Source organism: Amphibalanus amphitrite, unplaced genomic scaffold (assembly GCF_019059575.1).
Source record: "Amphibalanus amphitrite isolate SeventyFive unplaced genomic scaffold, NRLGWU_Aamphi_draft 001904F_arrow, whole genome shotgun sequence".
NCBI classification, from domain to species: Eukaryota; Metazoa; Arthropoda; class Thecostraca; order Balanomorpha; family Balanidae; genus Amphibalanus; species Amphibalanus amphitrite.
Window position 1 is genome coordinate 1 of NW_024883397.1, and position 25,000 is coordinate 25,000.

The following is a 25,000-nucleotide window of genomic DNA, read 5'->3' on the forward strand; positions in this document are numbered from 1 at the left end:
AGAGGAGAGAGAGAGAGAGAGAGAGAGAGAGAGAGAGAGAGAGAGAGAGAGAGAGAGAGAGAGATGGATCGACTGGTGTATGTGGAATACGATAGGTTTGACGAGGGTGATTACTATGTGTACATGCATGTCTAGCGAGTGAGGGGGCGGGGCTGAGGGCGGATATACCGGGCACAGGACGGATACCGGGCACAGGGGGATATACCGGGCACAGGACGGATACCGGGCACAGGGCGGATATACCGGGCACAGGGCGGATATATCGGTCTGAGCGCGGATACCGGGCTGCCGGCGGGCCGCCGCTGACGGGGCGGATATATCGGTCTGAAATCCGGCCGCGTTTCCACCACCGACGGCCGCCCCCACCGATGGCAGGCAGACAGCTGAGTCAATGACCGGAAAACGCCCATCGCCGTCGCACCGTAATTGGTTTTCTATTAGCATATCTGGGCCTATGTATCACCACTAACAACATCCGATCGGACGCGCTGATCGCTGAAGGACTGTGGGGCTGAATGACTGAACGTTTCCTGTGGGACTGAATGCTCACCAAACGACTCCTGGTCTGTGGTATGTGACCAAACGATCTTGCCATGCATGCCATTCTCTTAAGATATGTATTTGGGTGATCAGTTGTAGTGTAAAACTATTCAGTAGCTATATCTACCTAAGACCCAGAGTATGATTCTCAATAAGGTCTTAAAGTGGGAGTAGGTACTCATGGTATCCTAGTGTCATCTTCCGCGCACTCGAGTCGCGCTTGGTTTCCCCGAGCATCCATAGCCGGACTGTTGACCGCAGTCAAACAGACCGTTGCCGACCAAACGGAGCGCGGTCTGCTCATCGCCGGCGACCCGGGAGCTCGGAGCTCGGAGCTCGGAGCTCCGACCTCGGCGTCGGCCGGCGGTCGGCGCTCGGCCGGTCCGCTGCAGGTGCAGTGTCTGTGCAGTTCTGTCAGTCTCAGTGTCTGTGCGGCAGCTCCGTCAGCTCCTGGCGGTCTGTGCGGCAGTTCTCCGTCAGCTCCTGGCGGTCTGTGCGGCTGTTCTCCGTCAGCTCCTGGCTGTCTGTGCGGCAGTTCTCCGTCAGCTCCTGGCTGTCTGTGCGGCAGTTCTCCGTCAGCTCCTGGCTGTCTGTGCGGTAGTTCTCCGTCAGCTCCTGGCTGTCTGTGCGGCAGGTTCACCATCATCGGCACGCTGACGGTGTCCAGTCAGGAGGCCGACCTGTCCGAGCTCAGTCAGTCGGACGCGCGCATCATCCTGCTCTACTCGACCCGCGACGAGGCCAAGGAGATCCTGCGGCAGGCCACCGCCAGCGGACTGACAGGTAACTGTCACCACTGCCACCGCCAGCGGACTGACAGGTAACTGTCACCACTGCCAGCGGACTGACAGGTAACTGTCACCACTGCCAGCGGACTGACAGGTAACAGTCACCACTGACAGGTAACAGTCACCACTGACAGCGCCCAGCGGACTGACAGGTGACAGTCACCACTGACAGCGGACTGACAGGTGACAGTCACCACCGCCAGCGGACTGACAGGTAACTGTCACCATTGACAGCGCCCAGCGGACTGACAGGTAACAGTCACCACTGACAGCGGACTGACTGGTGACAGTCACCGCTGACAGTCACCGCTGACAGCTGACAGTCGCCACTGCCATCGTCCAGCGGACTGACAGGTGACAGTCACCACTGACAGATGTCAGTCATCGCTGACAGGTGGGGGTCACTCGGGCCTCGCTATACATCATACACACACGACACCCCGCCGCCGTCAACACAACTGGAAGGCAAGATGTTATTAATGTGCTATTGCAAAAAGGTAGATGTCCTTGCTTAGCACACCGTAGTCATAACGAAACAGTCATATTTTGGCAATCATAATGGGGCAGTCATATTGTGACAGTCATATTGTGACAGTCATATTGTGACAGTCATATTGTGACAGTCATATTGTGACAGTCATATTGTGACAGTCATATTGTGACAGTCATATTGTGACAGTCTATTGTGACGGTCATATCGTGGCAGTTCAAGCTGTTCAAACCGGTGTTCATGCGCTCTGAATGCCTCGCCTCGTGATGGGGTGTTGGAAAGCTGCCATAAGATGTCCCAAAGCGAACCTACCAACGTGAACGGTTGTGCATTTTTTCCAAATACATATTTCTAGTGTGGTAACGCTTTCGTGTTAGTATTTGACTGCTTTGCTCAAGATAACGAGAATTTTAACTTCTTACTTGCTTACTCCGCTCGCACTTTCAAAAATATATTTTGCAGTTATTCCAAGTTGCCGAAATTACCAACTTAGCCAGCCTGTTCCTACCCGGTTATGTTCATGACACCGGTGGTTGTTCCCATCTCCAGGGAAGAACTACGTGTGGATCGTGACGCAGAGCGTGCAGGGCAGCACGGCAGTGGCGCCCGACAGTTTCCCCATCGGAATGCTCGGTGAGTCTGGGGCGCCTCGCGGCCCGCGGGTCATATCACGGGGCGGCCGGCGCCCCGGCGCCCCACTGGGGGGAACGCCCCCGGCCGGCGCCCCACTGGGATAACGCCCCCGGCCGGCGCCCCACTGGGATAACGCCCCCCGGCCGGCGCCCCACTGGGGGAACGCCCCCGGCCGGCGCCCCACTGGGATAACGTCCGCGGCCGGCGCCCACGCGCTGCCTCACGGGGGATAACGGTACCGACAGGGCGGCCTCTGATCCTGATCCCAGGGACCGCCGCGACCATTTGTACCAATTCACACGCCGAGGGGCAGAGCACCGCCAAATGCGACTTCATGTTTCAGAGCGCTGCTTTCGAATGTGCCTGTGTGATTGTGATTGATACGATGATGTTTCTGCTTTAGTAGAAATGTTGTAAATTTAGAATACATCAAGCTGAGTTTAAGTTATGAAGTTGTCGCCGATAAATCGTCATCATCACACCTCAAAGATCAGATCACTGATAACTCGGAGTCGCAATACCAAAACAACCACATACCACAAAATAACCACACGTGCAGATGACACCGGAGCTCACCGATGTGAACGAGTTGGATATGCACATCACTAATGCTATCCATGCTGCGGCCCGGGCGTCGGGCTGTGCTAAACTAAGGCGTTCTCCTAAAAGCTGGTGGACTCCAAGGGTCTCCAGCGCTCGTGATAAGGCTCGCTTCTGGTTCAGATTATGGACAGATTGTGGCCGCCCTGTGAACAGCGTTGTTTACGCGTGTTATTGTGAGGCTCGCCGTGCATACCGCCGCGCCCGTAAAACTGCTTCACGGGACAGGATAGATGAGGAAGCGCGCCTTCTTCACAGTCTTCGGCGTGATCGTAATGTTAGTGCATTCTGGCGTCGTGTTAACGCTGCGAGAAGAGGTGGGCAGCATGGATGCAGTAATCTTACTGTGGACGACTTCGCCGACCACTTTGGATCGATCAGCCAGGATGACGATTCACAGTTGAGCCCTGGTCAACAGCTGATATGTGACGCTGTTGCCACTCGCTTCTCCACTGGTTGTGACTCTGCCGAGATCCGTATTGTTACCCCAGATGAGGTATGTGAACTGATCCAGCAGTTAAAGCGAGGTGCTGCTCCGGGGATAGACCACGTAACAGTAGAGCATCTATTGTATGGTAGATCACAAGCTCTGTTGGTTGCGATTGGCCGTCTCCTCACTGCATGTTACGCCACTTTATCGGTCCCTGACGCCTTTTCTGTTAGTGTTGTGAGACCCATCCTAAAGAAGTCAGGTTTGAATCGAGATTGCTTGGACAATTACAGGCCGATATCTCTCACTACTACTATGTCGAAGTTACTAGAGTGTCTTTTGCTAAGTGAGCTGACCGAATCTTTCTCTCCCAGTGATCTACAATTTGGGTTTTTGGAGAACCGTAGTACTATCGAGGCAACGATGCTTGTTACTGAAACCGCGCAGTGGCACAGTCAGAGAGGTTCTCCAGTGTTTGCAGCCAATTTAGATGCGAGGAAATGTTTCGATAAAATTTGGCATGATGGTCTACTTTTTCGCCTAGAGAAGTTCCTGAGCCCCCGGTCCTGGCATTTGGTCACAGTGTGGTATAGACGTCTAAAAGCTTTCGTAACTTATGCTGACCATATGTCGAGTTGTTTTGACATCAAGCGAGGAACGAGACAGGGGGCCATTTTATCGCCAGCGTTTGCAAATGTTTTCTTTCAGCCTCTCTTAAGTCTACTTGATGTTAGCTTGTGCGGATCCTTCATGTTTGGCTACCATGTTCCTGCCGTGTGCTACGCAGATGATTTGATGCTGCTCTCTACCAATGCGGGAAACCTAAGTAAACTTTTGGAAATAGTTGATCAATTCGCAGGGTTTTGGAGGCTTGAATTCGTTCATGTAGATCCGATAAAAACCAAAAGTCACTGTATTGTATTTGGTGCTGAACTTTTGTCTGCGCTCCCCGTCTGGCACCTATCTGGTCAGCAGCTTGCTGTACGAGCAGTGACCGAACATCTAGGTGTCACATTGTCAGCGGATCTAGCCGGGTCACTTCATGTACAGCACCGTGTTAGTCGGGCTCGTGGAGCATTCTACGGACTGACTCCTGCTGGAATGCTCAGTGACTGCCTGTCGCCTTCAGATAAAGTCTTTCTTTGGAAAACTGTGGTCATCCCTGCCCTAACTTTCGGATGTCAAACAGTCCCCCTTCGCTCGTGTGATGTTGACGATCTGGACGGCCTGCAATCTCGGTGCATAAAAGCTGCCCTCGGATTATCTAAATACGCTCATCATTCTGCTTTGCTTGTAGCTTTAGGTATCCCGAGAATACATGAACGGCTCAGACGAGCGGTGCTGCTAGCCTTATCGGGTATATTCCGAAGCCACCAACACCGACTGAAACACATTATGCTACGAGAGCTGGCTGTTTTAGCTACCGAGCCTAGACAATTGCACGGAACATTTCTGGACCTGGCATACAAACTGTTAAACTGTTCTTTTCAAAACGTGCTTGATGCTGTGAGAGGTCATGTGGACCATAGCTTCATAGGCAGCGCGATCGACAGCGACGGTGTAGTAGATTCGCTCAGATTCCTTTTAAATTCCAGCCAGACAGTGATGTCCCGTCGTCTCGTGAGGCTTCTGTGCTCATAGGTTTTTTTTTTTCACAAATGTGTTGACTTGTTAATGTGCTTTGCAATTGCGTTTTAGTGTTGTGTTCATCGTCCTACATGCAGTATCTGTACTGCTGGTGTGTTTATTGGAAAGTGAAATGTGTATGTGTATTGTCTGAAAAAGACGCATAATAAATTGATGATGATGATAAGGATCGTCTATGTTTTATGATCTATTTTGCATGCTGAATCAGCTGGGGCTGGCAAAGGCCACTTCACGACTGGTGTTAAACTCACCTGTTAAACTCACCTGTTAGGTTTCCACAACCTCGGCTCGTAAAGGAAGGAGTGGAAACCTATTGCGTGCAGAGACGCGCCAATTCCTTGGGTGGGCAGATGGCTGGACCTCAGGCAAGGAATTGGAATGGTGCGTCTGCATTTGGTAAAACACTGGAAAAAAGAAAACTGGTGCGTGTTTTAAGTGCCAGAATCCTAGACAAGATGATCAATTATGTAAGTGAGAAAAGAGGGTACCGAAATGTGATACGTTCTCGGAAGGAAAGGTCAGGATAGGTAGCCTAGGTTAGTCCACCCGGTCCAGCTCGAGAAGGGCGGGCAGCAGCTACCTAGGGGGTAAGGGCGGAATATGATAGGTAGCCCAGGCGCGTATAACCCCGCCCCAACTTGGGAAGGGTGGGGCGCTTACCTGGGGGGGGGGGGGATGAAGGATGAGATGTGAATCGTTTGCCTTCTCTTATCTTGTGTGTTCGAACAATCTACTTCCCAGTGCGGCTTTCAGTCCCTTTTTAAACTGCACCAGGGACTCCTCGTTCACCAGCCAATCTGGGAGGGCATTCCAATCGCGCACGACTCTGTGGGTGAAAAACCGTGACCTTGCATCTATGAGACTCCGACACGTTTTTATCTTTCTACTATGCCCGCGCGTTCTGTTGTCGGTCTCCAGATCCCAGAGGATCTCCGGGGATATCTGACTGTGGCCGTGAAAAATCTTCCAGCATTTGATAATATCGGCTCGAAGGAGGCGTCCCTTCACAGAGAATAGGTCAAGTTCCTTTAGGCGATCACCATATTCCATATTGCGGAGCCCAATCACATTGCGAGTCCAGAGCCTTTGAACAGACTCTAATCTTTTGAGATCCTGTACATAGCCACTGTTCCAGATCGGTGACGCGTACTCGAGAATGGGGCGAATGTGAGATTTCAGTATATGAGTCATAAAGTCAGGCGAGCGACACCTGGTCGATTTCAAGAAATTGTGAGCAACTCCTCCAGCCTTCGCTGCTATGCTGGCACAGTGTTCATGGAATTTCATCTCGTTGTCGATGATAACACCCAGGTCACTACATGACGTAACGCAGGGAATTGTGTCACCAGCCAGTGTGTATGCCCCGGGCTCGAAGTCATGGAATCGTCGCCTAAATCGTATGACGGCACACTTCCTGAGGTTCATGCTGAGACCCCAAGACTCTGCCGTAGAGTGGAGCAAGTCTATATCCTTTTGTAGTGCCTCTTCACTAGTGTTGTGTTTATCGTTGTCTAATTTGATAAATACTTTAACCTTCGCCCTGGTGGGGGGGGGGGCCATTTTGGCCCCCCCTGTGGTTTTTCAGCGATAACTCAGAAACCACTTGAGTTAGCGCCCTGAAACTTTGTATAGCTGTTTATTCAACATTTTTACATCATGTCCTTTTTTGGGGGGTTCGGGTCAGGTCAGGTCAGGTCACAAGGTCACCAAAACTGACACCACCTCTAAAAAAGTTCAAAGCTCTCTCAAAGGCACAGCTTTTATCCGATCGATGTAAAATTTACAGTACTTGAAGATGTCACCCAGCTCTACAAAATGGCTATCTCGGATTTTTTATAAATGTGACCTAAGGTCAGGTCAGGTCATCGCTGCTCCCCATTATAAGTCAATGGGAGAATCGAAAAGTAGTTGTTTTTCAGCTAAATCGGGCGTGATTGTTCCTATATTTCGTTATTGAAGTGTCTTGGGTCAGCAAATCACAGCCCATGTGAAACCATTTGCTTGTGACCTCGCTGAGGTCACGCTAGGTCATCTCCCTGGTCACCAGAGGTCACCAGCGGTTTTTCTGCACTTACTTGTTATTGAATAGAGATAGAGACTCCGTTCGACGTTTATCGTGTTTGTCTCGTCAATGCGGATCGAATGATATGCAGCATGACCTATTTCGGTAAGGTCATGACCTTGACCTGAGGTCAAATTTTCAAAATGACCTTTCGAGGTCAAACTATATATCATTCGACGCGTCTCGACGAGCCAAGCACGATGGTGCATGAATCGTTTCTCTATTTTCTCGTGAATGCATGCTATAGTTAAAAACATTTTCAACGAAATTTGCCAAGTTGACTTTGCATGACCTCTGTAGGCCAAACCGTTGAGCTGAGGTCAAATCTGACGAACCTTGGCGAAAGAGCTTGAAAAGAGCTATCGATTGCTTTTTTCCGCGGCTCTCTAGCTCTTCTAGTTTCCGAGCTACAGCGGAATATGTCCGGCAACACCGAAAACACTGAAATTTGACCTATGATGACCTCTAGCGACCTCAATATTGACCTTAGCGAAAAAATGACCGAAATACTTTCGAACGTACTTGTTATGGGCTTTCGTTTGCTTTTTTCTGCGTCTTCCTAGCCCTCTTCGTTTTCGAGTTAGACGGGGGGGGGTCATTTTGGCCCCCCCCCCCACCAGGGCGAAGGTGGCTCAGACCCACACCAGGGCGCGGGTTAAGATCGTCAGCAAAGATCTTATAACTGCACGACAAACTGGACGCAACGTGGTTGATGTAAACCAGAAAGAGAATGGGTCCTAAAACCGATCCTTGAGGAACGCCACTCCGAACCTCCGCAGCTGAGCTCGTGGTGCCCTTAACAAGAACCTGCATCGTACGCCCCACCAAGAAATCTGTCAGCCATGTGATAAGTCGCCCTTGGACACCGACTAACCGGAGTTTTTCTAGCAGAATGGTGTGGCGCACCACATCAAAAGCCTTTGAAAAGTCGAACAGGACTAGATCAACGGGATGACCCAGATCCAAGGCTACAGTTACCTCATCGTAGGTCAGGAGTAGCTGGTCTTCCGTGGATCGTCCTGGACGAAAGCCGAACTGTTCGTCACTGAGGATCTGATTTGCAATGAAGAATGCGTAGAGCTCTTTGGAAATTATCCTTTCAAGACTTTTGCAAGATACAGACGTGAGCGATACTGGTCTGTAGTTCATTGGGTCGTTACGAGAACCCTTCTTAAATATCGGTACGACGAGCGAAGATTTCCACGCCGAGGGCAGCGCTCCCTCCAGAAGAGACTGCCTGTAAATCATGAGAAGTGGTGTGCATAAAGTTGCAGCACATGCCTTAAGCAGGGCTGGGTGCAAGCCGTCCTGGCCCATTGCTGAGTTCGGATCAAGGTTACTGAGTGTAGAATGTACGTCAATTAGGCTAATGTCAATGTCAGCCATGACAGTATCACTTCGCTGGTGAGCAGCTGGTTCATCTGGAATCGTCGTAGCGTGTATGCCAGTAAACACATCCAAAAAGCAGTCAGCCATCTCCTTGGGGTCGTCAGATATGGTATCAAGGTCAAGACGAAGAGGACCAACTGAAGAGCGAAGCTGCTTCTTGTGTCTAATGTAAGAGTGTAGCAGCTTGGGATTATCTCTAGACCTTGCTATGAGTGATTTCTCGTACTCAATTTGCGATGATGCGGCAAATGATCTAAGTTGCGAGTTGGCCTGCTGAAAACCTTCCAGCGCCAGGGTGGTCAGATGCGACTTCCTACCATGTTCTGACCTAAGGCTTTTGTATTTTTCCCAAGCCTCCTTTCGCAGACGTTTCAGCGACGATGGGGGATTCGCCTTCCAGGGGATCTTCCGCTGCCCACCACCCTGACCGGCTCGCGGAATGAATTGGTCAACGAGGGGCTCTAAGATAGACAGCAGCTTAATAAAAGCGTCTTGCGCGGAGATATGTCTGAGCTCAAAGTCCCAGTCAACAGTGCTGAGAGATGCATTGATAGCACTATACTGTCCTCGATGCCACTGGTGTCTCAGGAGTTGTTGCGAGTGTAACTGAATGTCCATGTCAAATACATACTCACAGTGAATACTACAGTGATCGCATCCGGGTGGGGGAGGCAACACTTGTACTGTAGTTATCCTGTCCTGCTCGGAGGTTAGAATAAGATCTAGAACGTTGCCAGACCTCGGGAACGTGGTCTCATGTATCCACTGCGTAAGTCCGAGGGCAATGAACATGTCAACAAATGTCCCATCAGCTGCTGAGAATTGCCCAAAGGGTTTATGGTCAGCCCAGGCAACCGAGGGGAGGTTAAAATCTCCGAGAATGACTACTTCCTTCCCAGTGCAACTAGTCAAAAGAAAATCAGTTAAAGCCTGGTTCTCGCAAGAAGAGTATGAAGGGGGTCGATACACCACGTAAATGTGAACGTTCATCTTTCTCAGTCTAAATGACAGGCAGTTAGGGTGTGTTGTATCTACTTCATCAAATCTCAAGGCCTCTTCCACAAAAGCGCAAACGCCATGCTTAGATGTGGCACCAGAGTCGTTTCGCAGTAGCTCATAGCCAGGGATGGAGACAGTTGCATTAGACACAGAAGGAGTAAGGTGGGACTCTGTGATCAATAGAATGCCAGGTCTAAACGAGTCTACCAGAGATTCACGAATGATTGAAAGCTTGCTACAAATACCGTTTACATTGCAATGCACTAGTTGTAGGCGAAACGTCCGTGGAGTACCTCTGCCTCGTATCAGTTTCCCTCCCCGGGCCCCTGAGGAGAGCTGGGGACGTGCTGGCCGTCTCCCCTCCCCCCAGCGCTGTCAGCCGGAGGGTGAGCATCCGGGGCTGTCATAACACGAGGAGACTGAGCGGACTCCAGTGTCGGGTTAGGAGCAGGTGCCACCTGCTTGGGAACAGTTTCATGGTAAGATGCCACCTGCTTAGGAACAGTTTCATGATAAGAGTGGGAAGTGTCTGCCTCGGGTGTGTGTCGTGTTTGGCCAATCTGCCAGTGAGAAGTTGCATTCTGAGACCTGGACTGTACCCAGACGTGTGGCCTAGAGCTCTGGCGTTCCCTGAGCTCCTCTCGTTGCTGGAACGTGAGGTCACGACGAATGAAGACATGCGAGTTCGAAGACTCACGAAGATGTTTTGCATTATCCAAAATGAGCTTCCGAATTCTGCCGTCGTGAACGTTGCCCCTATACAGGTCACCATCGCTTTTGATCCGGCAAACTTCTGTGAACTCAACCTGTTCCCCTATCAGAGCGGAGGCGATTTCTGTAAACCTAGTCACTGCCTCTCTAGCTGTGCCCACTCTCAGTCCCCGTACAACGAGGGAGGAAACTCTTTTCCTCCTCTCCTCCATTTCACGCAGTTCTGCCCTGACAATATGTCTGTAGTCGTCGCTTGTGGATGTGTATTGAGGCTTTCCGGCCCTAGTGTTGACCCCAGCAAGGACAGCCTGGTGAGGGTCTCCATGGACCTGAGGGCGCATCTCAGATGGAGACCTGACTGCTTCAGCATAGGTTCCGCGCAGTACGGGGTGAGACACATGCTGCTGTCGCTGCTGTCCCTGGAGCATCATGTCAATGGATTTCTTTGACTCTCCTACCAGTTTAGTCAGTTCTTTGATAGAAGACTCAAGCACATGGATCCTTTCCTGAAGGCTAGAAACAGAATCAGGAACCATGGTTTGACGCTCATGTGAGGCGTTTGCATCGTCACGTGTCTGTTTTGGTGTGTCGTCCTGATGCTCAAGCTTATCTGGGAAGACCTGTACTGAAACATCAGTTGTGACTGGTTTTGCCTGGATGTCACTTAAGTTTGGACGCTGTCGGCAAACATCACAAATGAATGCCAGAGATGAGTGTCTCGAGAGAGCATTATATGCTGCCTTGGAAATTCGCTGACAGGCTGCATGGGACCAGGCACCACATATGTCGCACTCAACCCCCTGTTGGCCATCACGCACCTCCAAGCCACAAGTTGCACTGCCCGGCCCCCCACTACAGATTGCCCTGTTCCTCACAGTTCCCTGGGCTAGTCTGGTAACAGTCGGGGACACAGCTGTACCAGCGTCAAGTGGGAGGGAGCTAATTGCAGCCGCTACTGCTCCCTGTGTCTGTTGTTCAGGGGCTGCTTCAAGTGGATCCAGTACCAAAGCTCCTGGGGGAGAGCGTGTAAGTGGCATGATGGAAGATTGCAGTGAATTCTGAGTCCAATCAGAATCACCACCGACTCAGACCAAGCCCCACCTATACACAATAACAAAAAAAAAAACACAGTGTGCAAGAAGAGAAAAATCACAGAAGCATATCAGACAGCAAACAGTTTGTGCGGTCAGCAAGCGGGACCAATCAGCACAGAAAACAGGTGCGGTCAGCAAGAGGGACCAATGCACCACAGACAGCTTGCGCGGTCAGCAAGATGGACCAACAGTCCGCACAGTCAGCAAGTGGGACGAATGCACCAGACGGGCCGCGCAGTCAGCAGGCGGGACCAATGCACCAGACGGTCCACGCAGCCAGCAAGTGGGACCAATGTACCACAGACAGCTTGCGCGGTCAGCAAGAGGGACCAACAGTCCGCACAGTCAGCAAGCGGGACAAGTGCACCAGATGGGCCGCGCGGTCAGCAGGCGGGACCAACGCACCAGACGGTCCGCGCGGTCAGCAAGTGGGACCAATGTACCAGACAGCTTGAGTGGTCAGCAAGAGGAACCAATGCAGCTTTGTGTTTGTGTCATGCCACACAGACAGTAAGTAAAGCACCAGTACAGCAAGGGCAAGGAGTGCAAGTAGGCAGTGCAGGAAGTAGGACTAACTTTGAGCTCCCAGTTGCTTACTCCCAAACAGGTGATGCAGGCAAGCGGGGTGCAGCAGTTTGCACCAGTTGAAGCAGCGTGCAGCTCCTCAGCCTCCTCGTTGATGCAGCATGCAGCGTGCAGACGTGCAGGAGCAAACCCACCAACACCTCGTTGCGTTTCAGTAGGTAGCTCACATTGCAATTTGGGTATCGCTGCAATGTGAGCTATGAACTTCCCCAACTTCCCCAACCTACCTACCTATTGCTAGCCCCTCGAAGATTGAGATTAAACTTGAGATTAAATTGAGATGTTAAGTTAGGTCCAGATCAGTCTCAAGTCTGGCAAAACAAATTGCAACCCAAACTTGTGAATGAGCCAGGTTAGGCTCAGATCAGCCCGGGAAAGTTTGAAATCCAAGCTTGTGCATGAGAGGTTATCTGTCCGACATTTTTCTAGATGGAACTTTCTGGTTTTAGTTCTTTCCCAAGGCAAATAGGTCACTGGCTGTTTTCGTATGGTACCGAGGGGTACACTGGGTCAGTGTTTGCTGTAGCCGTGTTTTTTTTTTATTTTAGGGCGGGCAGAGATTGCGTCTCATTATCGATAAATACGGACTCAGCAGCAGCGGCTGGCCCGCAGGAGAGATACACCATACCGTAGTTATATACCTACTTATCCGCTTCATCACTACCAGGTTGGCCAGTTACAGGTGAACTAGGAGTTAGGACAGTGTTTTCACTTGGGCATATCGATACAGTGCCGACCACACGGAAGACGCTTGTGATGTGAAACCACTGATGGCACTTGGCAGTGATAGTTCGCTATTACTTTGGGGAGGGGTGGCGGGAGGGGAGACCGCCTTATTGGACCTCCAAAGGGTATGACCTGCTGTATCTCCAGGAACGGCCAGAAACCTGAGCGCCGAACTCAGCCTTATTGCCAAATCTAGGTGCTGTGAGCGCGGCGCCATCGATCGGCCGTCGGGTGGGACGGTGCGCGGCGCTGAGCGGTGCTTTAGTAGCCGCGGGGATTTCGAGGTGAGTTGGAGTGGAGCGGACCGCGCGCGTCTCACCAACTGAAGGCGACCCTAAGCCGGCGATCTGCGGCCGCACTCGGCGGCACTCGGCGGCACTCGGCGCACGCCCGGACTTCCGCGCCGTCCGACTGCTGGGGGAGGGAGAGAGTCGAGGGACAGAGGGGAGAGAGTCGAGGGAGAGAGGAGAGAGGGACACTGGGCAGAGGAGGGAGAACACCTGGCTTAAGACGTCACCAGAGCGGCGGTACCTGGACTTCCAGAGCGGTGTGTGATATATGTACAATGTACATACATGTCGATAACCAGAGAAGTGCATTACCTATTTGACTGAGACAGGACGTCCCAGTCCCATCGCACTGGGGAGACGCCCCGTGTCGGAGGAGACACTCACAGCAACTGTGGTGTGCAGGCTGTCCCGGGGCCACTGCTGGGGAGACACAGCCCGGCGGTGGGGAGGGGAGGGGGAGGAGGAATCCCAGTCCCGCTGGGGAGACACAGCCCGGTGGGGGGAGGAGTTCCAGTCCCACCGGGGAGACACTGCCCGGCGGGGAGGGAGGGAGGAGTCCCAGTCCCACTGGGGAGACACAGTCAGCAGTGGGACTGCCGGGCACGGAGCAGTTGCCGAGACTGCAGCGACTGACTGACTGCTCAGTCCGCTGACTGACTGACTGCGCAGCCCGCTGACTGACTGACTGCGCAGCCCGCTGACTGACTGACTGACTGCGCAGCCCGCTGACTGACTGACTGACTGCGCAGCCCGCCGACTGACTGACTGCGCAGTTCGCTGACTGACTGACTGCGCAGCCCACTGACTGACTGACTGCGCAGCCCACTGACTGACTGACTGCGCAGCCCGCTGACTGACTGACTGCGCAGCCCGCTGACTGACTGACTGCGCAGCCCGCTGACTGACTGACTGCGCAGCCCGCTGACTGACTGAGTGCGCAGCCCACTGACTGACTGACTGCGCAGCCCGCTGACTGACTGACTGACAGCGCAGCCCGCTGACTGACTGCGCAGCCCGCTGACTGACTGACTGCGCAGCCCGCTGACTGACTGACTGCGCAGCCCGCTGACTGACTGCGCAGCCCGCTGACTGACTGACTGCGCAGCCCGCTGACTGACTGACTGCGCAGCCCGCTGACTGACTGACTGCGCAGTCCGCTCAGGGCGGCGGCGGGCCCGCTACACAACGCTACACAGCGCTACGAAACGACAGGTCAGGTCCGGCTGGGTCGTAATAATAAGGAAACGTCCAGACATGAACTGGCACAGCCCCGAGGAGTTTATACAGCCAGAACCAGCCCGTAGTTTACCAGGAGTTTACCTAAGTTGTAAACTCGTAAAACTCGGCAACTCGTAAAACTCGCAGTCTGTCATTGGTTTGACAAATCGCCCACGCTTGGTCATAAAAAAAAATGTGGGACATACATCACAATGTCGTGCGATAAACGTTACTTTATGATTATGTGGAAACAGGCTGCAGTTTTGAAGCTAGATGTGTATTTTAAGCTAGATGTGCAGCTTTAAAACTAGATGTTTACTTATCTTAACCCTGGTTTTTCCAGCCCTGCGTTTCTGAGATTTCCGGCAGTTTCAGTTCAGTTTCAGTTCAGCTACAATTCAGTTTCAGTTTAGTTTCAGTTCAGTATCAGTTCAGTTACAATTCAGTTTCAGTTAAGTTTCAGTTTCAGTTCAGTTTCAGTTCAGTATCAGTTCAGTTACAATTCAGTTTAAGTTCAGCTTCAGTTCAGTATCAGTTCAGTTACAATTCAGTTTCAGTTCAGTTTCAGTTCATTTTCAGTCCAGGCGAACTAGCACTATTAATACTGTCGGTACTGATTGTATGTATACTGTATAGGCACGGGTACTGCTGGTGCTGTTGGTAAGTGTCGGTCCTGCCGGAACTGTCGGTAGCCACTGTGGGTATTGATGATGGCCCTTGGGCCCGTGGGTGAGAACAGAGCCCAGCTCACCGTTCGGTGAGAGCAGAGCGCAGCTCACGGTTCTGCTGCGCTGAGTGGGCCGACCGCTGAGCCAGTCTCGGCTATCCGGCAGGTGTTTCCATAGCGACCGGCCAGAGCTGGCTGGGGACTGAATGTGGGGGACTGAGTGCCCCATTGTCTGTCAGCAGCTGTGCAGAGTGCTGTTCAAGTCCCGAACTGCGGCTCTGTGGTGGAAGTTTGGTTAATAGATTTGCATGGGGAGGGTAATTGTTTTGTTTTGAGGCGTCCCGCTGAGTAGCTCATCCCGTCTCTGCGTGCTGCTGTTGAGGGGGGCGGTAATTGTCTGAGTTGCGGGGTGGGCTGTTGACATCTTGTTGGAGGCGGGACTGACATTCAAATTAGTTCAACGTTAAGAGGCTTGTTTTGTTGAATTGTTCAACTGAATAGCAAGGTAGTAATGATCCACGCTAGCCATAGCCAATAGAAGCAACCACCGATGCCAATAGCGAGTTACATACAATAGCCCGCGCAGAAGGCGGCCATTTCTGCAGGCCCATATCTGATGAGATGGATATCGCAACAGGTGGATATCCGCTCCCTGACAGGTCGGAGATATCCCAGAAACGGCGATGCGCAGCGCCATTTCATTTGACAAAACTCTTCTTAGATTTATCAAGTGAGTTTTTGCTCATTCCTGACTCCAGACCATCAGGCCACGTTAGGTGATTTAACTTCCCAACTGATTTTGCTGCAGCTGGCAAAATGTCATTTGGGTAAGGGTCATCGAATTCTTAGATAAGATGCAGAATTGAATGACTGGAGCGTACGTTCTTGCAATTCCTCGCCTTTTCCGCCAGTTATTTGTAAAAAACCAGGGGTGTCCGTATAATTCACCTTCTATAATGTGCACGAGGGCTAAACTTACATATCTCATTTGTCATTTGTTACCGTTCGGAATGTTGTTATGGTCTCGACTACTCTACATTATGCCGAGTACATTGTATGTACAGTCTGTCTTAAAAGTACCGCGCAAAGTAACGGTGGATCCACCAAGCCTGACCGAGGAAGGACTGCTAAACTTGAGTCACCGCAGCAATGGACATCCTCACTTTTAAAAATGTATACTTATTTCCTATAGTTCGTTTTTTCTAAGTTCGACCCTCACTGTAAACGTCTCTTTGAACACAGCACGAGAATTGGAAGCTAAATTACTGAGAAAACTCGTTGGCGCACAATGATTTCGCAGACGATCAATTGTATCAAAATTATTTCTACCTGGCTCCTTTTTCCCCACTCGCAGCTCGGTATTTGCAGCCTCACAAGGATTGAGGACTTGTCAGGAAGTGTAACTAAACTAATTAATGAATCGCACGGCGCTTAACGTAACAGTGTATCATCGGTGTTAGAAACTTATTTTGAAAATATTAGTTCATAGGTATCTCCAATACAAAGTGCACTAACCAGTTTTCTCAGTAATTCAGCTAGCCATTCTCGTGCTGTTTCCAAAAAGATGTTTACAGTGAGGGTCGAACTTAAAAAAAAACGAACTATAGTTATCTGGCCACTTTTCACTAACAAAATGCGAGTAGACTTGAAGTGCGAGTAATACTTGCATTTTGTTAGTAAAAAGTAAAGTCTATTCGTATCTAGTTAGTGAAAAGTAGCCGGATAACTAGAATTTGGTAAACATTTTTACAGTGCTTACAGTGCGTCCATTTCCCAGGTCAATTGGTTCGGTGACTTTCAAATTATAGCAGGCCCTTCCTCGGTCAGGCCTGATGGGTCCACCGTTACTTTGCGCGGTACTTTTAAGACAATCTGTACCTATGTACTACCTACACACATTAACCCGTGAAGGTCAACTGAACTCGCCAGTGAGCGTCTGTTCCAATAGCCATTTTTTAGTTTGTCTAATGACCGCCCCACACTGGACTCGCATGTGGGTTGCGGGTTTTTGGGTTTTCGGGTTTCTTCAAAATTAAATAATGCAATCTAAGCTTAGTGACCCACACTACCATCTAACAAGCGAGTCTGAATGTTTTTAGTTTGCGAGCCAACTTGCATCGCATTCCAAAAGTTGATTTTGAGTCAACTTTCGAGTATCCTCGCTGCGAGGTATGCGAGTTCTGCGAGGCTTGCGGGGTTTTCGTTGGAGTCGAATTTTGGTTCGTTGCGCTGGTATTGCGACTATATACAATTTTCTGAAGGTGTACCGGCTTCACTGCATTCATGATGTTACCATAAGGAAGCGGTCTAATCATTCTATGAATTAGTATTATGCCCGCAAACTTAAAACCCGCAAACTCGCAACCCGCATGCGAGGTCCAGTGTGAGGCGGCCTTAAGGCAACACAAAACTTTTGCTAGTGAGGTGCCTCTGCAAAATTAGAAATAAACGAGAGAATGAAAATAGTGCCTATGCATTATGCATTGTTTGCATTTATTTATAAAACTTTACATTATATTTTGCGGTCTATGTACTAAAATAAATGAGGCTTTCAGCAATCAGCATTCGTCAAAAGCTGGTCAAAGTATGGCCCTTGACTCTAAGCCTTATCTTTTTGGGGGAAAAATGAGGGATAAAATATAACAGAATCGACCAAGCATCACAATTGCTAAAACAGCTAAATTGAAGTTTTCCTCAACATGAACGGGCTAATAAGCGGCCAATTAAACAACAGGCGATTCGACATAAAATCATGCTTTCATTTCTCTAAATGCAGACATGCATATTGCATAACTACAAACATATACATTTACATGTCTACAAGCATACATACATACACATATATGTACATACCTATTACATATACATATACTTACATACAACGCATACATACATACATCCAGATCCATTCGTGCTAACATATACATTATACATATACATTCAGATCATGGGTGCTTATTAACCCACGAGCCGCTGGGGGGGGGCATAAAGTTGCCCCCCCTTTACGTTTTGTGAAATATCTCCGAAACCTGATGAGCTACGCACGTGAAACTTGGCATAGCTTCAAATGAACACCTAGGCAATGTTTGAAAAAAGTTTAGTGGTTGTAGCACCTAAGATGACGTCACAGTGACGTCATAAAGTTTTGCCGTTTTCCGATATGGACCGTTTCTGATGACGCTGAGCATGAAACTCGACTGTAAATGAACTAGACAGCACCTGCTGTCATCCTAAAACATCTTGCTACACTTCCATCTAGTTTCTGACCAATAATCGGCCCTTTATATTCGGTCCCATATATGTGATGTATCGTGAGGAATATGAGAGTCGCAAATCTATAATTTCACTTATGACGTCACTGTGACGTCATTTAAAATGGGATCGACACCAAATTTGGACACAACCTCGGCTAGGTATTCAGGAAGATGTGTGCAAAGTTTCGTTTCTCTATCTCTTTGCGTTGCGACGATATCGTCGCAGAAGTAAAGGGGGGGGGGCAACTTTATGCCCCCCCCCCCCAGCGGCCGGCGGGTGGCGCGGAGGCCCAGCGGCCGCCGGGTTAACCGCGTGCATGCATAACTACATGCACGACAGATACCTTTCTATGCACGGGTTCCATAAGAAACGTGAACCTTTAATTGCATGCCATGAACCCAATGTTTGATCTGTGATCTTAAAGGGACTATCCCACCTTCTTAAATGTTGTTAAAACCAGTTAAATTGTGCCCGACTTTATAGATTGGATGGCCAGGAACACGATTCTGGCATTTATTTTTCATTAAACATCTTAGGCTTCCCATATTCCAAACACAAACTTTCAAATATGTGACGTCACAGCCCAAAATTACCTCCTTCCCCAGGCCACATTACTGTCATAAAGCTGATTCTTTTTACTCTGTAGGCACCACAACAAAGTTTAGGCCAAGTTTTAAGCGATTTTTCAACGAACAAACCCATTTAAATCAGAATGACTAAACGAGGTGACGTCACACTAACGGTCGCTCCATGTTGAAGATAGGGCCTTGTACAAGGCCCATTTTCAAATGAAGGGAATAAATTTCTTCAACACCAAGAGGCCGCGAGGGTTGCAACCTAGATAGATAGTGGTTTCTGAACCTCGCCGCAAACTTGGCTATCTCAACTCAAACCCCATGTTAAAGGTGGGATAGTCCCTTTAATATAGCGACCAGTCAGGCTAAAGTCCATGACGTCACTGTAGGTATTCCAGGGCCGTACGATCCGCCAGCACCCCAGGTGCGTGCGATTGATACAGATACAGATACAGATACAGATACAGATATTTATTCGGCACCCCCACTGCGTAGATCATGGCCACGTCATACATGTCAAACACATAAATGAATAAAGACACACCAGTAAAACACTTGATACATGTGATAAAAGAAGTAATAAAAGCGACAAATAAAGGTACTCCAGTGCAGCGGGATAAAAACAACAATATACGGGTGGAAGCTAATTTATTGGAAGAGGCTGATGGATTCGATTTCCTGCGTATATGCCGAAAGAGTGTGTTTCAGCCTCTTTCGGCATATTCGCATAATCGCCTATACTTACATCGGATCTAAAAAACAGAACCATTCAAAAATCCTTATATATCATGGTTAGTGGTCTCACCGATCCACCGATCCATTTGGATCAAACATGGATTGGATTCTATAAAATCGATGGGCATAAATGGTACACAACTTGTTTTAAGAGATGACCTGCCCGATGCCCGATGCGGGTTTTATTTGGGTTCGGTCTCTTCTATGTAGGTATTCCTGACCAATATCGAGCAGCGTATGAACGGGCCTTTTTTTCGGTGGCGATGGCGAGCGGAGACTCACCAGCCGGTCCCTGAATTACCCGCCGCTCCCTGAATTACCCGCCGCCAGCTGAGTTACCAGCGCCGCTCCCTGAATTACCCGCCGCCAGCTGAGTTACCAGCGCCGCTCCCTGAGTTACCAGCCGCTCCCTGAATTACCAGCCGCTCCCTGAATTACCCGCCGCTCCCTGAGTTACCAGCCGCTCCCTGAAGTACCAGCGCCGCTCTCTGAGTTACCCGCCGCTCCCTAAATTACCAGCCGCTCCTGAATTACCAGCCGCTCCCTGAATTACCAGCGCCGCTCCCTGAATTACCCGCCGCCAGCTGAGTTACCAGCGCCGCTCCCTGAATTACCCGCCGCCAGCTGAGTTACCCGCCGCTCCCTGAATTACCAGCCGCTCCCTGAATTACCAGCCGCTCCCTGAATTACCAGCCGCTCCCTGAATTACCCGCCGCCAGCTGAGTTACCAGCGCCGCTCCCTGAGTTACCCGCCGCTCCCTGAGTTACCAGCCGCTCCCTGAATTACAAGCCGCTTCCCGAATTACCAGCCGCTCCCTGAATTACCAGCGCCGCTCCCTGAATTACCCGCCGCCAGCTGAGTTACCAGCGCCGCTCCCTGAATTACCCGCCGCCAGCTGAGTTACCAGCCGCTCCATGAATTACCCGCCGCCAGCTGAGTTACCAGCGCCGCTCCCTGAATTACCCGCCGCCAGCTGAGTTACCAGCCGCTCCCTGAATTACCCGCCGCCAGCTGAGTTACCAGCCGCTCCCTGAATTACCCGCCGCCAGCTGAGTTACCAGCCGCTCCCTGAATTACCCGCCGCCAGCTGAGTTACCAGCGCCGCTCCCTGAATTACCCGCCGCCAGCTGAGTTACCAGCGCCGCTCCCTGAATTACCCGCCGCCAGCTGAGTTACCAGCCGCTCCCTGAATTACCAGCGCCGCTCCCTGAATTACCCGCCGCTCCCTGAATAACCAGCCGCTCCCTGAGTTACCCGCCGCTCCCTGAGTTACCAGCCGCTCCCTGAATTACCAGCCGCTCCCTGAATAACCAGCGCCGCTCCCTGAATAGCTAACTCTGCTGTCGGCCCGTCCGTCGTCTCCGCGGCACTGCATCTCCAAATGGAGCCGGGGGATTACCGCCGCCATTTCAGCGGCCAAAACGGAGACGGACTGACAATGGAGCGGTATATAGCGGACCTCAATTATGCACTGTCACATCGGCCTTTATAGCAGAATTACGAGACTTCTGGCGGCTTCATGTGGTCTGAAATTGTTTATTACGGCTCAGCCGACTGCATATTACTGTCTTGAAATTCACACCTAGTATACCGCCCAGCGCGGACGGTATGCCAACTAGCAGGGGTGGTAAACCAGCTACCAGGGTACGCCGACCGCCCGGGCTGGTACACCAGCAGGGGTGGTATGCCGACTAATTTAGCACGAGCACGAGCACGATAGTGGTACACCTGCCAGCAGGGGTGTTATGCCGACTACCCCCTGCCGCCACGTGTGATGTACCCGTTCCGTGGTTACTGATCTCCTGGCTACCCCCTGCCGCCACGTGTAATGTACCCGTTCCGTGGTTACTGATCTCCTGGCTACCCCCTGCCGCCACGTGTGATGTACCCGTTCCGTGGTTACTGATCTCTTGGCTACCCCCTGCCGCCACGTGTGATGTACCCGTTCCGTGGTTACTGATCTTCTGGCTACCCCCTGCCGCCACGTGTGATGTACCCGTTCCGTGGTTACTGATCTCCGGCTAACCCCTGCCGCCACGTGTGATGTACCCGTTCCGTGGTTACTGATCTCCGGCTAACCCCTGCCGCCGGGGGTGATGTACCCGTTCCGTGGTTACTGATCTCCTGGCTACCCCCTGCCGCCACGTGTAATGTACCCGTTCCGTGGTTACTGATCTCCTGGCTACCCCCTGCCGCCACGTGTAATGTACCCGTTCCGTGGTTACTGATCTCCTGGCTACCCCCTGCCGCCACGTGTGATGTACCCGTTCCGTGGTTACTGATCTCTTGGCTACCCCCTGCCGCCACGTGTGATGTACCCGTTCCGTGGTTACTGATCTTCTGGCTACCCCCTGCCGCCACGTGTGATGTACCCGTTCCGTGGTTACTGATCTCCGGCTAACCCCTGCCGCCACGTGTGATGTACCCGTTCCGTGGTTACTGATCTCCGGCTAACCCCTGCCGCCGGGGGTAATGTACCCGTTCCGTGGTTACTGATCTCCTGGCTACCCCCTGCCGCCACGTGTGATGTACGTACCCGTTCCGTGGTTACTGATCTCCTGGCTACCCCCTGCCGCTGCAGGCGTCCATTTCCGGACGGACGAGGAGAGTCTGAAGGAGGCGATCGGCCGCGCCATGACGGTGTACGCTCACGGCCTGGAGCTGCTGTACCGGGACCGGGCGGCGGCCGGCAACCTCAGCCTCAGCCCGGCGCTCTCCTGCACCGGCGGCGGGCAGTCGCGCTGGGCTGACGGCGAGCGCTTCTACCGGTGAGAGGGGAGCGCTTCTACCGGTGAGAGGGGGGAGCGCTTCTACCGGTGAGAGGGGAGCGCTTCTACCGGTGAGAGGGGGAGCGCTTCTACCGGTGAGAAGTGTAGGGAGGGGAGGGAGCCGTGCATAGGTTCTCCTGCGCGTGCAACGAGTCTGGTATACTCTGTACACAATGACACAGTATATGTATGTTAAGGCTGGCTGCTGTCCAAGTTCACAGAAAGCCGTCCCTGTTCTTTATTTTCAGCTGAAGAATTCAAGTGAATCGCCTAGAAAAGCCCTAAAGCTGATGCATTGTGCACATAAATAATTTTACGGTCGGAGCGCGGATCAAGTAGGCGCAGTACTCGCGTTTACAGGGAGAATGTGATGCCGTCAGTCACATATGGAATAAAGCGCGAACCAGCTGAATGACAATGGAGCGGGGCGGCCGAGGAGCGGGCCGCCGGCTGAGCAGTGTTTCCGTCACGGCTCGAAGAAGCGGCGGCGCGCGGCCGGGCCGCCGGGTTATGGTCGGGTGTCCGCTGCCGCCGGCGCCGGCCTGTTTAACCCATCCATCTCATGGTCTGATATTTCTGTCCGAATGGAGCCGGATGGGCCATCAGAGGCCGCAAACACTCGGGGCTGTTTGGCCGGAGAGGTGGCGACGGCCGCCGATTGTCGCTAGTTCCGACCCCGACAGGTCGGACCACCGCCACCGCCACTGTCACACCACCCTACATCCGAGACATCAGACATCACCTGATAGCCACAGAGGGGTGGGCACTTCTTAAAGATGACCTTATTGATTCTCCTGGATTAGTGTGGCATTATTATAGGTAATAATGATACCGGCTTCTCACTTCTTTCTTATTGAATCATTTGCAAAAAAGACAAACAGTGGCATGGAATCACTGCCTTCATTTCCACCGCTCAGCTGGTATTGTCGATCAGTGACCTGTCACGAGTGACGGCGCCCCCCGCCGTCTGTCGCACGGCCCCGCCGGGCCGGCCGGCCGGTCCGTCGTCACTCACCCCCGTCCAGCCGTTCCCACTCCAATCCGGCGGCGGCCGGGCCCGGCAGTGCCATATCTCTGGCTGCCGGCGCCGACACCATCTATTGGCGGCGGATAGGCGCGCCCCGGCAGCCGCTCAGATTGGGAGCGAGCGAGCGCCGACCGATCGCTCAGATAATGAGCCGCACCATGATGGATAGGTCGGCCACAGGACGGCCACAGGGCGCCCACAGGGTACTCACAGTGTTCCACAGGACGTCACAGGACGGCCACAGGGTCGCACAGGGCGCCCACAGGTGACGGAAACCGCCGCGGAGAGTAGGCTACAGAGCGATCGGCCGCTGCACGCTGGCAGCCCACCCGACCAGCCGCTCCTCGGCCGCTGCACGCTGGCAGCCCACCCGACCAGCCGCTCGGCCGACACGCGGCCGGGAGAAATGACACGACTGTATACACGGGTCGGGAAATGGCACGATCAACCAAACCTGACGCCGCTGGGGGAGCTGATACGATCATATACATGCATACACAGCCGGGGAAACAGTCACAGCTGGGGGCCTGGGGCCACTCGGGGAGCTGACACGATATCAGATTACACAACCGAGAGAAGTCAGAGTCGCGTATTGAGAATCTCATGAAACATGGCTATTCTGATATTCTTTGTAGATACATTCGGACAAAGTTCACAACATATTTGCTCACATGTTTAAATGAGTGCCTGAGCAGAATCCATTGAGTGGTGTCGAAGTGTCGCTATCCGTCACACAGCCGGGGTGAGTGACGCGCGTCAGTACAGGCCACACTGACGTAAATGTTTACACGGCCGATCTGACGCCGTTACCGGGAGGGGGGGGGGGGGCGGCTCGCTGACCGCCGGTCATGCCTCCGGCGTCCAGCAGTCCTCATGTGTCCGTCCGGGGTCCGTCCGGGGTCCGTCCGGGGGTCGGCCGGTTGGCCGCCTCACTCCGCCGCCGCCGTTCCATCCCGGTAACGGCGGACCGCCGGGCCTCATTTGAAGCGGCGCCGGGCAGCCCTGTGGCCGGAGCAGCAGACTGGTCGCAGTGAGACTCAGGCAGCAGCAGACTGGGCAGTGAGACTCAGGCAGCAGCAGACTGGTCGCAGTGAGACGCAGGCAGCAGCAGACTGGGCAGTGAGACTCAGGCAGCAGTGGACTGGTCGCAGTCGGAGCCGCCAGAGCAGCGGTGGACTGGTCGCAGTCGGAGCCGCCAGAGCGGCCGGATATATCCCGATCAGAGCTCAATCCGACGAAATATCACCTCAGTGGGCCGGCAGACACGGCCACAGACGACCTGATGCACTCACAGACGGCCAGTGACGACCACAGGCGGTCACAGGCGGTCAGTGACGGTCGGTGACGGTCAGTAACGGTCACAGAAGACCATAGACAGTCAGTGACGGCCAGTGACGGCCACAGAGGTCAGTGACGGTCACAGGCGGTCAGTGACGACCAGTGAGGGTCAGTAACGGTCACAGACGGCCACAGACGGTCAGTGACGACCTGATACACTCACAGGCGGCCAGTGACCACCAGTGACGGCCACAGGCGCGGCTACAGGCGACCACAGACGACCACAGGTGGCTACAGACGGTCAGTAACGGCCACAGACGGTCAGTGAGTGACGATCAGTGACGGTCAGTAACGGTCACAGGAGGTCAGTGGCGGTCAGTGATGGCCAGTGACGGTCACAGACGACCACAGGCGGTCAGTGGCGGTCAGTGACGCGCCGGGTGGACCGTAAATCCCCCGACCGTCTCCCGGCGGCCGTCCGTCCCGTGAAGA

General features: G+C 52.3%; 1 protein-coding gene across 1 annotated transcript in view; it reads left to right on the forward strand.

The window, feature by feature from the left end:
* Nucleotides 1-1,174: 1,174 nt before the first annotated feature.
* Nucleotides 1,175-25,000, forward strand: part of LOC122375726 (glutamate receptor ionotropic, NMDA 2B-like) — a gene marked incomplete at its 5' end in the record, with an annotated part of 75,398 nt that continues 51,572 nt past the window's right edge. The window contains 3 exons of the mRNA XM_043355225.1: nt 1,175-1,323; nt 2,368-2,451; nt 22,017-22,203. Of these exons, the coding sequence (XP_043211160.1) occupies nt 1,175-1,323; nt 2,368-2,451; nt 22,017-22,203 (420 nt within the window). The remainder of the gene's footprint in view (nt 1,324-2,367; nt 2,452-22,016; nt 22,204-25,000) is intronic.